The 13,505-nt window shown below is 45.5% G+C and overlaps 1 protein-coding gene across 1 annotated transcript; it reads right to left on the minus strand.

Moving 5' to 3' along the window:
• Window positions 1-5,870: 5,870 nt before the first annotated feature.
• Window positions 5,871-6,854, minus strand: LOC139320740 (vomeronasal type-1 receptor 96-like). The gene has a single exon (XM_070949175.1). It carries the CDS (start codon window positions 6,852-6,854, stop codon window positions 5,871-5,873), a length of 984 nt encoding a protein of 327 aa, XP_070805276.1.
• Between the last annotated feature and the right edge of the window lie 6,651 nt (window positions 6,855-13,505).

The following is a 13,505-nucleotide window of genomic DNA, read 5'->3' on the forward strand; positions in this document are numbered from 1 at the left end:
CTCATCATATATCCCTTCCCTTATCTTCCCTTCCTCCATCCATCCTTCCTTCCTTCCTTCTTCCCTCCTTTCTTCCTCCCTCCCTCCCTTCCTCCCTTCTTCCTTCCTCCCTCCTTCCTCCCTCCCTCTTCTTCCTTCCTTCCTCCCTCCCTCCCTTTTCCTTCCTTCCTTCCTCCCTCTCTCCTTCCCTCCTCCCTCCCTCTCTCCTTCCTTTCTTCCTCTCTCCTTCCCTCCTTCCTCCCTCCTTCCTTTCTTTCTTCCTCCCTCCCTCCCTCCCTCCCTTCTTCCTTCCTCCCTTTTCCTTCCTTTCTCCCTCACTCCCTCCTTCCTTCCTTCCTCTTCCCTCCCTCCCCCCCCTTCCCCAGTAGAATGATTATGTTCACTCTAAGGGTCTCTCTGTGTGTTATTTATGCTGCATTAATTTCAGCAAGAACACAACAGGTTGCATACTGCCTCCCTGTGGTCGGTCATGAGTACAAACCATTTGTTTAGTAACCGAGGTTACAATGGCAGTGAAAAAAGTGGTTTCTGACTGTTTTTTTCATACTTTTGACCATTGCAGCATCCCCATGATCATGTGATCAAAGTTCACTCATATTTATAACGGTTGAAGTGTCCCGGGGTCATGCGATCATCTTTTCCGAATGTCTGACCCAGGGGCGAAATCTACGTACCTCCCCTACCAGTTCGGAAGGGCGTGTTTGCGCATCACATGTGGTTTTGGACCCTCTGCACATGTGCAAAGCCTGCGCATGCACAGAGGATCAAAAACAGGTTACTTTCTGTTTAAAACCAGGAAGTAATGACGTCCAGGCGAGTGGGCGGAGCCTCGTGCTCTCACCGCTACCGGTTCGCACAAACCGGTAGCATTTCACCCCTGGTCTAACCCACAAAGTCAATGGGGAAGCTGGATTCACTTAACAACTTGTGATTCACTTAACAGCTGTGGCATGACAAGTCTTAAAATGGGGCAAAACTCACTGGACAAAGGTCTCACTTAGCAACAGAAATCTTGGGCTTCCTTGCGGTCGTAAGTCGAGGACTACCTGTAATGAGATTTATCTGGCTGAACGTGTCAGAAAAGCCATTAGCAAATCTGCTGAGAGATATACTGTATAAACATTCACTCAGTCTTACACACACATACACAAACACGCATGTAAGCGCATGGACACTGGCGTATTGATTCTGCCCTTAGCTCTTTGGTGTACTCAAATAAAAAAAGGAACCCCTTTGTTTGCCGATTGTAATTAGCCTTTCTTGAGAATATATGACTAACTGACAGTTATTCTTTTCCCCTAAAAGTGATGATGTTACAATAGAGCAACCGACAAGGGAAACTAAAGTTTTCCGCTATTGAGGGCCTGCAGGAAGAAGAATGGCAAATGTTACCTGCAGATAAGGTTGGGTAAGTCCTCGCCTATTTGTTTGCTCTTCATCCCAAAAAGGTCTTTTTCAAAAGGCAGCTGGACTTTGCTTCCCCCCCCCCCCATTTCGCTTTTCATCCAAAAAGCTTCTTCAGCTCTGGCCAAATGGTGGAAGATGGAAGGATTTATATTCCTTGCAGTCATCTGCTCGTTATTATTCTTTCTGATCACATGAAGTATTAGTACCACTTTATAAAGCCTTAGTTAAGGCGACACCTAGAGTACCGCATCTAGTTTTGGTCACCACGTTGAGGTTGAGACTTTGGAAAAAGTGCAGAGAAGAGCAACTAAGATGATTTAAAGGCCTGGAGACTAAAACATACGAAGAACGGTTGCAGGATTTGGGTTTTGGCCAGTCTAGAGAAAAGAAGGAGTAGTGGGGGACATGAAAGCAGTCTTCCAGTATTTGAGGGGCTGCCCCAAGGAGGAGGGGGTCCACTTATTTTCCAAAGGGCCGAAGGCAGGACAAGGAAGAATGTATCAAGGAGAGCAGCAACCTGGAATTAAGGAGAAACTTCCTAACAATTAACCAGTAGTACAGCTAGCCTCCAGAAGTTGTAGGTGCTACATCACCGAAGGTTTTTAAGAGGAGACTGGACAGCTACTTGTCTGAAATGATATAGGTTCTCCTGCTTGAGCAGAGGGTTGGACTAGAAGATCTCCAAGGTCCCTTCCAGCTTATTCTATTCTATTCTATTCTATTCTATTCTATTCTATTCTATTCTATTCTATTCTATTCCATTCCTTCCCTTCCATATTTTCTATTCTATTCTATTCTATTCTATTCTATTCTATTCTATTCTATTCTATTCTATTCTATTCTATTCTATTCTATTCCATTCCATTCCATTCCATTCCTTCCCTTCCATATTTTCTATTCTATTCTATTCTATTCTATTCTATTCTATTCTATTCTATTCTATTCTATTCTATTCTATTCTATTCCATCCCATCCCATCCCATCCCATCCCATCCCATCCCATCCCATCCCATATTTTCTATTCTATTCTATTCTATTCTATTCTATTCTATTCTATTCTATTCTATTCTATTCTATTCTATTCTATTCTATCCCATCCCATCCCATACCATACCATACCATACCATACCATACCATATTTTCTATTCTATTCTGTTCTGTTCTGTTCTGTTCTGTTCTGTTCTGTTCTGTTCCGTCCCGTCCCGTCCCATCCCGTCCCTTCCCATCCCATCCCATCCACCAACCCCTACCCCTACCCCTATCTCTATTGTTCCATCCCTCAGCTTTGGGGAATCGGTGTGCACATCCAGAAAATGGAATCCTAATGATGAGAAGAAAAGCATTTAAACTTGGCGACGCACGCCCCCAAGCAATGGATTTTCTGCAGCCAATTTCTTTGAGATGCTTTTTGCTTTTGCTCGTGTTTCCCCCCACCCCCACCCCCACCCCTTGATTGTACCAGGGGACCGAGGGTGAACATTGGAGCCCTCGAGGGCTGCTTCTGGTTTGATTCTAGTGCTCCCGGGAGGTAAACCTGGCAGCCGTTCATTTGTATTTGACAGATGGGAAGCAAATGTTTACCCACTTTCTGCTCTGGCAAAGGAAGTGGCATTTCCAAATGTCCATTGTACGGTCGGTCACTCAATGAGAGAGAACAGCGGGGTTGCAGGATGTAGAAGGAATAGAGAGAGAAGGAGAAGGAAGAAGAGAAGCAGGAGATCAGGAGAAGGAGGAAGAGGAGGAGGAAGAGGAGGAGGAGGAAGAAGAGGAGGAGGTGAAGGAGAAGAGAAAGAGGAGGAAGAGAAGGAGGAGGTGGGGTGGAGGAGAAGAGAAAAGGAAAAGGAGGAAGGAAGGAAAAGGAGGAAGAGAAATGGAAGCAAATGAGGAAGAAGAGGACAGTTTAAAAGTTTGTACAGAGGAAGAGGAAGAGGAGGAGGAAGAAGAGGAGGAGGTGAAGGAGAAGAGAAAGAGGAGGAAGAGAAGGAGGAGATGGAAGTGGAGAAGAAGAGAAAAGGAAAAGGAGGAAGGAAGGAAAAGGAGGAAGAGAAATGGAAGCAAATGAGGAAGAAGAGGACAGTTTAAAAGTTTGTACAGAGGAAGAGGAAGAGGAGGAGGAAGAAGAGGAGGAGGTAAAGGAAAAGAGAAAGGAGGAAGAGAAGGAGGAGATGGAAGTGGAGAAGAAGAGAAAAGGAAAAGGAGGAAGGAAGGAAAAGGAGGAAGAGAAATGGAAGCAAATGAGGAAGAAGAGGACAGTTTAAAAGTTTGTACAGAGGAAGAGGAGGAGGTAAAGAAAAAGAAAAAGAGGAGGAAGAGAACGAGGAGCTGGAGGAGAAGGAGAAGGAGGAAGGAAAGAAAAGGAGGAAGAGGAGGAAGAAATGGAAGCAAAAGAGGAAGAAGAAGACAGTTTAAAAGTTTACAAGTCGGTTCAGAGGAGGAGGAAGGGAGGAGGAGGAGGAGGAGGAGGAGAAGGCAGTTTAAACATCCATACTTGAGATTGTAAAAATTTTCACTTTATTTTTTTTAAAAAAAAAAACACATTATAACGCAAATATTGTACATCCTGCAAAATTTCACACTTGCAAAATCCCACCTCTTGCGTCAAGAATTACAGTCCGCATTAACTTCTCTGCTGTTGCTTGCATTGTTCCGATGAAGCAAGTAATTTGTGTGTCCTCTCTTCTAAATCCTGGAAGATTTGAGACAAAGCAAAGACCTCCTGTCTCCCTCCCTCCCTTGCTAACTCGTACACCTTCCATCTTTTTATGTAGTACGTTTTTAATCCCGCTTTTGTTATTTTTACAAATAGTTCAAGCAAGGCAGCAAATATACTGCATAGAATTCTCTTTCCTTTTCCTCTTTCCCCCCACAAACAACAACCCTGTGAGGTTGTTGAGAGAGAGAGGGGACTGGCCCAGGGGTGAAATCTATTTACCTTCCCTACCAGTTCGGAAGTGCATGTGCCGCGTGCTGCTGTCGCTACCGGTTCTCCAAGCCACCCACAGCCAGGAGTGAAATGTTCCCGGTTCGGACCGGATCGCCCGATCCGGTAGTGATGGAGGCGGGTGGTTCGGAGAACCGGTAGCAAAAATCCCTGCGCGCGCCCCCCCCCCCATGCTCAGCTGAGTCGCACAATCATCAGAGGCTTTTTTTTTTTTTTTTACTTTTAAAAGTATTTTTTCTACAACCTCTCCCGACGAAAAAATGCTTTTAAAAGTAAAAAACAAAAAAGCCTCTGATGATCGCGCGGCTCAGCTGGGATCGTCAGAGGCTTTTCAAAGCATTTTTTTGGGCAACCTCTTGGCTGAAGAGGTGGTTAAAAAAAAATGCTTTGAAAAGTCTCTGACGATCCCAGCGGAGTTGCCTGATCGGCAGAGAGGCTTTTCAAAGCATTAGAAAAAATGCTTTGAAAAGTTAAAAAAAAAAAAAAAGTTGGCCATGCCCACCCAGTCACATTAACAACCCCCCCCACACAAGCCATGCCCACAGAACCGGTAGTAACGCATTTTACATTTCACCCCTGCCCACCGCCAACGCTATCGGTTCGGCTGAAATGATCCGAACTGGTAGCATTTCGCCTCTGGACTGGCCCGAAGTTACCCAAGCCAGCTTTCCTGCCTAACGCAAGACTAGAACTCACAGTCTCCTGGTTTCTAAGCGACACCAATCTGTACCAGTAATCATTACACCAGGGGTTGGCAACCTTAAACCCTCAAAGAGCCACAAAGGCCCTAACCAGGAACCCCCTGTTCAATTCTGGAGCCAACCGGAAATCCAGTTCTCCCCACCATGGTATTTCCTCCTAATGTGGTGTCCTTTTTCCTCTACCTATCCTAACTGAAAGCCCTATCAATTGTGGAGCTGACTGGTGACAGGGAGCCGCGACAGAGGGATGAAAGAGCCACATGCGGCTCCAGAGCTGCAGGTTGCTGACCCCTGCACTACACCAAACTCTTCATCTTCCTCCCTCCCTCCCAGTTTCTCAAAGCCACCGTTGCTTCTTACTTCCTCCTTCTTTTCTCTGGAGTCCATGTGAGGAGAAGCCAACATCTTGACTTTTTAAAAACCCCTGTCTTCCTTCCTCCATAATATCCATTGCAATATTAACTACCTGGTTGGAAGCCTGTTCCTTTCAAGCTGAGATGTTTCTTCAAACGGAAGTTGAGATACCATAATTTTTTTTGCAAGCGGTGAAGAAGAAAGAGCGGGAAGCAGAGCTCAAAAATTGGCAGTTACTCCTTCCCGTGTTTGGCTGCCATTCTCTTCCTGGGATTTGTCATCCCTGTGGACCCCAGATCCAACAACCAAGAATATGGTTCCAGAAGTTGAAATGTTGAGGTGCAGAGGCCGTACCAGCTCCAGAACTGGTCCCGTTCCTTCTAGGTTGTAGCTTTCTCCGCCGAGGACCCAAATTACGACGCCTCGAAGAACAGTGTTGAGGAGAGAGTTTGAGGAGAGCTTCTCCGTCATCTGGGGAGCGCATCCACCAAGGAGACAGCTTGAACCATCGCGGTCCTTCTACATCTCAAACACCAGCAGGTTTCTGCGAGATATTCACGGACCTTTTTGTACCCAAACACCATCACGTATGAGCTGGCGGAATAATATATGGAGGAGAGGACGCCATACATGGCATTCAGAAAGCTGCTCTCTGTATTGTTCCTGTTGTATCCCAAGACGATCGTGAGCCAGACCATGTCGTTCGCGATCCAGCAAACCACGTAAATGGAGAGCAAGGACAGTAGGATTTTGGTGGCCTGGGCCGTATGTTTATTCCACCCACTCCCCGTGGCGGAGGACGAAGCTTTGACCTTCCTGTGGTGCTTCCAGAGAAGATCTATGATGAAACCGTTGAGGATAATGACCAAGAGAATGAGAATCATGTCAAGGCTGATGGACGCGTAGGTGCTAAACTTCATGGCGAAGCTCTCGGTAGATCTCAAGCAAGTAGAAGTAGCCAAGAAGGCGATTGTCTTATTTCTTTGACCTCCGGTCTTCTCATACTGCAAATAAGGGATTTGCAGGAGGACGCTTGCCACCCAACATCCAACAAGGGTCCCGTTGACGTAGCGTGACTGATGCCTGTGGATGAACGTCGTCCACCGGTAGTTGGGCCTTCGGATCTTGATGAGGTGGAGGATGCTCAGGTTCTCCACCGACCAGATGCTGATCAGCCTCAGGGTGTGGTAGGTGTAGAGGAGAACCCTACAGCCCTCCTCCCCAAAAACCCTGGTGCTGCTGAAAACCAGCATCCCGGGGATGGCTTTGTAGCAACAGAGAAAGAAGTTCACCAGGCCCATGTTGACGATGATGCGGTCCAGAGGTTGGAGGGCCTTGCGCCGGATGGCGTGGGTCAGGAAGGCGAAGAGGACGATGAGGTTGCCGATCATGCCAACGAAGGACGAGAGGTAGATGAGAATGGACACAAAGAACATGAAGTTGAAGGCCATGATGGTCCCATCTGGCTTGGCCTTCACGCACTTCCTAGCCGGCCGTTCTCCTCCTTTGGCTCCAGAGTTGGCGAGAGCTTAGATACATCGCTTTTTTTTCTTCTCGGTTCACCTGTCCAAGGAGAGGGGTTTTTTCCCCCCCTCCGTTCAGCTCCAGAGATCAACCTTTTTTAGAAGCTCTGCCTGTCCACCGCACCTTCGCCGAGTTACTCGCAGCCACAATTCCTCCGCTGTTTGTCTAAGCGGCTCTTATCTCCGTTTGGTTGAAAAGCCTGAGGAACACAACCGATTGGCCAAAGACAGGTGGAAAGGGTGGGAAAGGAGGACTCTGGAGAAGGGGAGGGAGAAAAGACCAAAGAAGGATCGAAACGGCCTCTTCTCGGTCAATCACCGGTCAATCTTCTCCATTCTGACGTTTGAGTTGACCTCCGTCGTTTAGTTCTCAACTTACGACCACCATTTGAGCCCAAGCGGCCATACAAAAATGAGACAAATCTTAAAAGCAATTAAAATAATTTAAAAAAAAAACCGTTCAGTGGGCAGCAAAGAACCTGGCAAAGAACAAGGGCGAAAGAACTCTCCCTGTTGGATGGCGACCTGCCCGCACGCTTGCCTCCTCCACGGCCTTCCCAGCTTGCCAAGTTTTGTCGGTGCCCCGAAAAGTTAATTACAGGTAGTTCTCAACTTATGACCACCATCGAGCCCCAAACCTTTGTTAAGTGAGCTTTGCCCCGTTTTACGACCTTTCTTGCCAGAGTCGTTAAGTGAATCCCTTGCAGTTAAATTAGTAACACCGCTGTTAAATGAATCTGGCTTCTCCATTGACTTTGCTTTGTCGGAAGGTCGCACAAGGGGATCGCATGAGCCCGGGACACTGCAACAGTCATAAATAGGAGTTAGTTGCTCAGGATCTGATCACGTGACCACGGGGAATGCTGCAATGGTCGTAAGTATGAAAAACAATCACTAAGTCACTTTTTTCAGTGCCCTTGTAACTTTGAATGGTCGTTAAACGAATGGGAATAAGTTGAGGGTCCCCCTATACAGCAGCATCTGTATAGGTGGGCCCTCAGCATAATAGGAGACAAGGGCACCCCTCATTTCAGATAGACCAATCAGGTCAGCTTAAAACCAGCCCTCTAACCGAGTCTCTCTAAAATGAAAAACCCCAGTGAGACCCTACAGTTTTGACTCTGGTGCCACCTAGTGGCCCTTGCTAGGTATTAGCTACATCAGTGTTTCTCAGCCTTGGCAACTTGAAGATGAGTGGACTTCAACTCCCAGAATGCTATGCTGGCTAGGGAATTCTGGGAGTTGAAGTCCACTCATCTTCAAGTTGCCAAGGTTGAGAAACACTGAGCTACATGGACATACAGTAGTGGCCAAAATTGTGGAAACCTTTTGGGAAAAGTGTATTTTCTAAAACTAGCTAATAACACCACTTTTTTTTTTTTTTGGAGTAGTACCATAAAATTATATATCAATGGAAAGATAATTTAATAAAAAAAGTAATGCAATAGAAGGATTTGCTATTAGAATAGCAGTTACAGGATAAAGAAGAAAAGGGAAACAGGTAGAAAAAAACGAGATATACAAAAATGATCCCCATGTCAGTTAATCCTTAGTTGGGTAATCTTTAGCATGAATGACGGGCCTTACGACGTCTTCCCATGGAGTGAACCAAGTCTTTTAGTTCTGCAGCTGTTCTAATGTGAAACCAAGATGGAAGGATGGCTTCTATTAACTGGGTTTTATTGCTGGGTCGCTTCTGACTAACAAGTTTCTTTAGTCGGCTTCATAGATTTTCAATTGGGTTAAGGCAGTGGTGAAATCCAAATTTTTTTTACTACCGGTTCTTTGGGCGTGACTTGGTGGGTGTGGTGTGGCTTGGTGGGCGTGGCTTGATGGGCGTGGCAGGGGGGAAATACTGCAAAATCTCCATTCCCATCCCACTCCAAGGGAAGGATACTGCAAAATCCCCATTCCCACCCCACTCCTGGGGGAAGGATATTGCAAAATCTCCATTCCCATCCCACTCTGGGGCCAGCCAAAGGTGGGATTTGCTGGTTCTCTGAACTACTCAAAATTTCTGCTACCAGTTCTCCAGAACCTGTCACAACCTGCTGGATTTCACCCCTGGGTTAAGGTCTGGGCTATTCCCAGGCCATTCCAACAGAGGAATATGATTATCTTCAAACTCTAAAAAAAAATGGTGGTATTAGCCATCATACCAGAGGAGGTATTCAGCAGGTTCTGACAGATTCTGGAGAACCGGTAGAGGAAATTTTGAGTAGTTCGAAGAACCGGCAAATACCACCTCTGGCTGGCCCCAGAGTGGGGAGGGAATGGGGATTTGCAGTATCCTTCCCCCAGGAGTGGGGAGGGAATGGAGATTTTGCAATATCCTTCCCCCAGGAGTGGGGAGGGAATGGGGATTTGCAGTATCCTTCCCCCAGGAGTGGGGAGGGAATGGAGATTTTGCAATATCCTTCCCCCAGGAGTGGGGAGGGAATGGGGATTTGCAGTATCCTTCCCCCAGGAGTGGGGAGGGAATGGAGATTTTGCAATATCCTTCCCCCAGGAGTGAGGAGGGAATGGGGATTTGCAGTATCCTTCCCCCAGGAGTGGGGAGGGAATGGAGATTTTGCAATATCCTTCCCCCAGGAGTGGGGAGGGAATGGGGATTTTGAAGTATCCTTCCCCTGCCACGCCCACCAAGCCACGCCCACAGAACCGGTAGTAAAAAAAAATTGAATTCCACCACTGCAATCAAACCTCAAAAATACACTTTTCCCAAAAGGTTTCCACAATTTTGGCCACTACTGTATTTGTCTGTGTGGTAAAGAGGTAAGTTGAAGGTAAGGAGTCAGAGCTGAAGAAGCTTCTTGGATGAATAACAGAATATCAGAATAACAGAGTTGAAAGGGAACTTGGAGATCTTCTAGTCCAACCCTCTGCATAAGCAGATTAATCAGCGGGTATCCCAGGTTGGGGTCCAAAAAGCGAAAGATGGCGGCCACGATGGAGCAAGCAATGTCAATCACACCGCCGTGGCTGCCATCTTGACTTTTTCGCCCACTCTCTGGGGCACCCCTGAGATTGGTTCAAAAGAAAACTCGACAACATTTGTCTAAATGTTAAAACTGGGTCAGGAATTTCCCCAGGTCGCCTCTCCTGCTTTGAATGTCGAGTTGGAAATTCTGGCTTGTGCTAACGCAAAAGTGGATCGTTTGGGAGAAAATGGATTTCAAGACATTTTTAAAATAAATAAATAAAAACACACTCAGTATATCTTATTTAATGATATTTTCAGGCGAACGCATGAAAAAAAAAAACAGATTAACACAAACACAGGATGTGATTTGATTCCTCTTGGGAGGGAACGCCTACTAAAGAGACCTCAAAAAGGTGATTAATTCTTTGGGGTCAATATTCAGAATTCGCTATTAGGAATTAAAGTGTTAAACGCAATTAAAGAATGAAAGCAGCTCTGTTATTCTATTGTTTTTCCAGCAAAAGCAAAAAAACAATCTTCAGTTGAGTCAGATTGCATTGCTGGTGATTTCACAGACCCGTCTAAATCATTTTGATCAATTGCAATATGGGAATTAATTATATACCGTGTTTCCCCGAAAATAAGACCCTGTCTTATATTTTTTTTGAACCCCGAAATAAGCACTTGGCCTGATTTTCGGGGAGATCTTATTATTTTGGGGCACGTGGAGCAAGACAGAGCTCCTCTTGCCATCTTACGTGATTTCCAGCTCTGTCTCCCTAACCTTAACCAGCTGCGGATGAGTTTAAATATTTTTGGGGAGGGCTTATTTTTGGGGGAGGTCTTATTTTTGGGGCAACATAGTATTTTTCTGTTATGGATTTATTATAATGATTTATTTGTTTATTTGTTTGTTTGTTCATTCATCTATTTACTGACTCACTCACTTAATTGACTTATTTATTATTTTATCGATTAAAATTTTATTTTAACGCACCCGATAGCCAAACTCTCCGGCTAATTTAGTATAAATCACTTATTATAAATACTGCTGTTTGTTTTTCTTGATAGGCATTTCTTGTCCATTAATGTTATGTGTGGGACATAATATAACGTCCTTTCATATTGTATGTCCTTCCATGTATTATATGGAAGTTAAATTGTATGGTAGAAACAGAGGTGGGTTTCAGCAGGTTCTGACCAGTTCTGGAGAACCTGTAGCGGAAATTTTGAGTAGTACGGAGAACCAGTAGTAAAAATTCTGGCTGGCCCCTTTCCCATCTATTCTCTGCCTCCCAAGTCCCAGCTGATCAGGAAGAAACAGGGATTTTGCAATATCCTTCCCCCGGAGTGGGGTGGGAATGGAGATTTTGCAGTATCCTTCTCCTGCCATGCCCACCAAGCCATGCCACACCCACCAAGCCACATCCACAGAACCGGTAGTAAAAATTCTGACTGGCCCCCACCCCCATCTATTCTCTGCCTCCCAAGTCCCAGCTGATCAAGAGGAAATGGGGATTTTGCAGTATCCTTCCCCTTCCAGGCCCACCAAGCCATGCCATGCCATGCCACGCCCACCAAGCCACGCCCAGAGAACCGGTGGTAAAAAAAAATTGAAACCCACCACTGGGTGGAAAGCTAAAACATAGGATGGATAATTGCGGGAACTCTGTACAGTATGTCTGGTTTAATGAAAAGAAGGACCAGAGGTGACATGATAGCAGTCTTCCCATATTTGAGGGGTTGCCACAAAGAAAAAGGGGTCAACCTATTTTCCAAAGCACCAGAAAGCAAAACAAGAAACAAAAGATGGAAAGTAATCAAGCAGAGAAGCAACCTGCAACGAAGGAGAAACTTCCTAACAGTGAGAACAATTAACCAGTGGAACAACTTGCCACCAGAAATTCTGAGTGCTCCATCATTGGAGGTCTTTAAGAAAAGACTGGACAGTCACTTGTCTGAAATGTATAGGGCAGTGATGGCTAATCTTTTTGCTGTCGCGTGCCAAAAGTGGGGGGACCGTGGGAAGGGTTGCGCGAGTGTGTGCCCACACCCACAATTCAATGCGCCCTGCCCCCCCCGCACATGTGTGCATGACTCCCCCCCGTGCTTTCCCCACTTTTGGCACGCAATGGCACGGTGGGCCAGGTAGGCCTGTTTTTCACCCTCCTCAGAGGCTTTCCTAGCGCCTGGGGAGGGCAAAAACAGCCTTCCCTACCCCTCGAAGGCCCTCTGGAGGCTGGAAACAGCCTGTTTCCTGACTTCACACTCGTGTGCCCACAGATATGGCTCCGTGTGCCACCTGGGGTATAGGGTCTCCTGCCTGAACAGGGGGTTAGACTAGAAGGCCTCCAAAGTCCCTTCCAGCCCTAGGATTCTATACTTCTAGCTGGGTTGGATCCCAAATTCGCAAACTGACGAAGCTACCAAAAGCTGATTTTGCTAGTATTATTATAATGTCAAATCTGGAGGCTGTTGCGTGGACAAAACCTCCCCTCTATGGTCTGGAAGCAGACAACTTCCAATAAATAAATTTGATTTTTTTTTTTTCCTAATAAAAACTTCTGAAGGTTTTGGCAGATGGTGGGTGGGTGGGAGCAAGCAAGCAAGAGAAGGGAGCCTTTTCCCCAATTTCGATGCCAACACGATGGGAGCAAACTCAACCGCGGATGAATTTACAGAAGGCCCTTCGAAGGCATTTTCGTTTCAATTGCTTTGGTTTAAAATAATAAAGTGTTTGTTCTCGCTCGCTCCCCGTTTTTATTCCTTTTCTTTTCTTTTTTTTTAAAAAAAATGTTTTTATTATGCCTTTTCCTTTATTCCACATCACATTTCCAGTTTTGCAACAACAGTGTACTCGTTGTATCCAGTCCTTTTTAAATATGCATAGTATTATACACTTAACCATTATTCTCGTAATCGTACAGCATAGCCGCTTTTAAATACATGATCTTGTCCGTCATATTCACATCCCTTATTTTCCTAATTGTACAATAGCGCTCTATATATTTCACATTCTATACATTTTAATCCATAGGCACGTACCGTCCGATAGAAATATTGCTTACACTATATACCAGTGGTGAAATCCATATTTTTTTACTACCGGTTCTGTGGGCGTGGCTTGGTGGGCGTGGTGTGGCTTGGTGGGCGTGGCTTGGTGGGCGTGGCAGGAGAAGGATACTGCAAAATCTCCATTCCCACCCCATTCTGGGGCCAGCCAGAGGTGGTATTTGTCGGTTCTCCGAACCACTCAAAATTTCCGCTACCGGTTCTCTGAACTGCTCAAAATTTCCTCTACCGGTTCTCCAGAACCTGTCAGAACCTGCTGGATTTCATCCCTGGTATATACTCTTATATATATCTATATCCCTGTATTTGTTTCTAGTTTGTTAATCTTCTTTCATTATTAAGTTTCTAATCTCTACTCCTGTTATCTAGCCATTTATACAATCAGTCCCATGTTGAGTAATACTGTTACCCCTTTATCTTTAAATTCCATTGTTAATCTGTCCAATTCAGTCCATTCTAATATTTTCTTTATTACCATTTCTTCTGTAGGTATACTTCTGTTTTTCCAATTTTGTGCATTTATAATCCTAGCTGCTGTTATTACATGTAACCAATGGTGGGTTCCTACTGATTCGTCCCAGTTC

The sequence above is a fragment of the Pituophis catenifer genome, unplaced genomic scaffold (assembly GCF_029215685.1).
Source record: "Pituophis catenifer annectens isolate HBS135680 unplaced genomic scaffold, rPitCat1.0.hap2 SCAF_8, whole genome shotgun sequence".
Classification (NCBI taxonomy): domain Eukaryota; kingdom Metazoa; phylum Chordata; class Lepidosauria; order Squamata; family Colubridae; genus Pituophis; species Pituophis catenifer.

What these genes read in the sequence shown, in the direction of transcription:
- LOC139320740 (XM_070949175.1), bottom strand. Translation starts at nt 6,854, where the DNA reads ATGGCCTTCAACTTCATGTTCTTTGTGTCCATTCTCATCTACCTCTCG.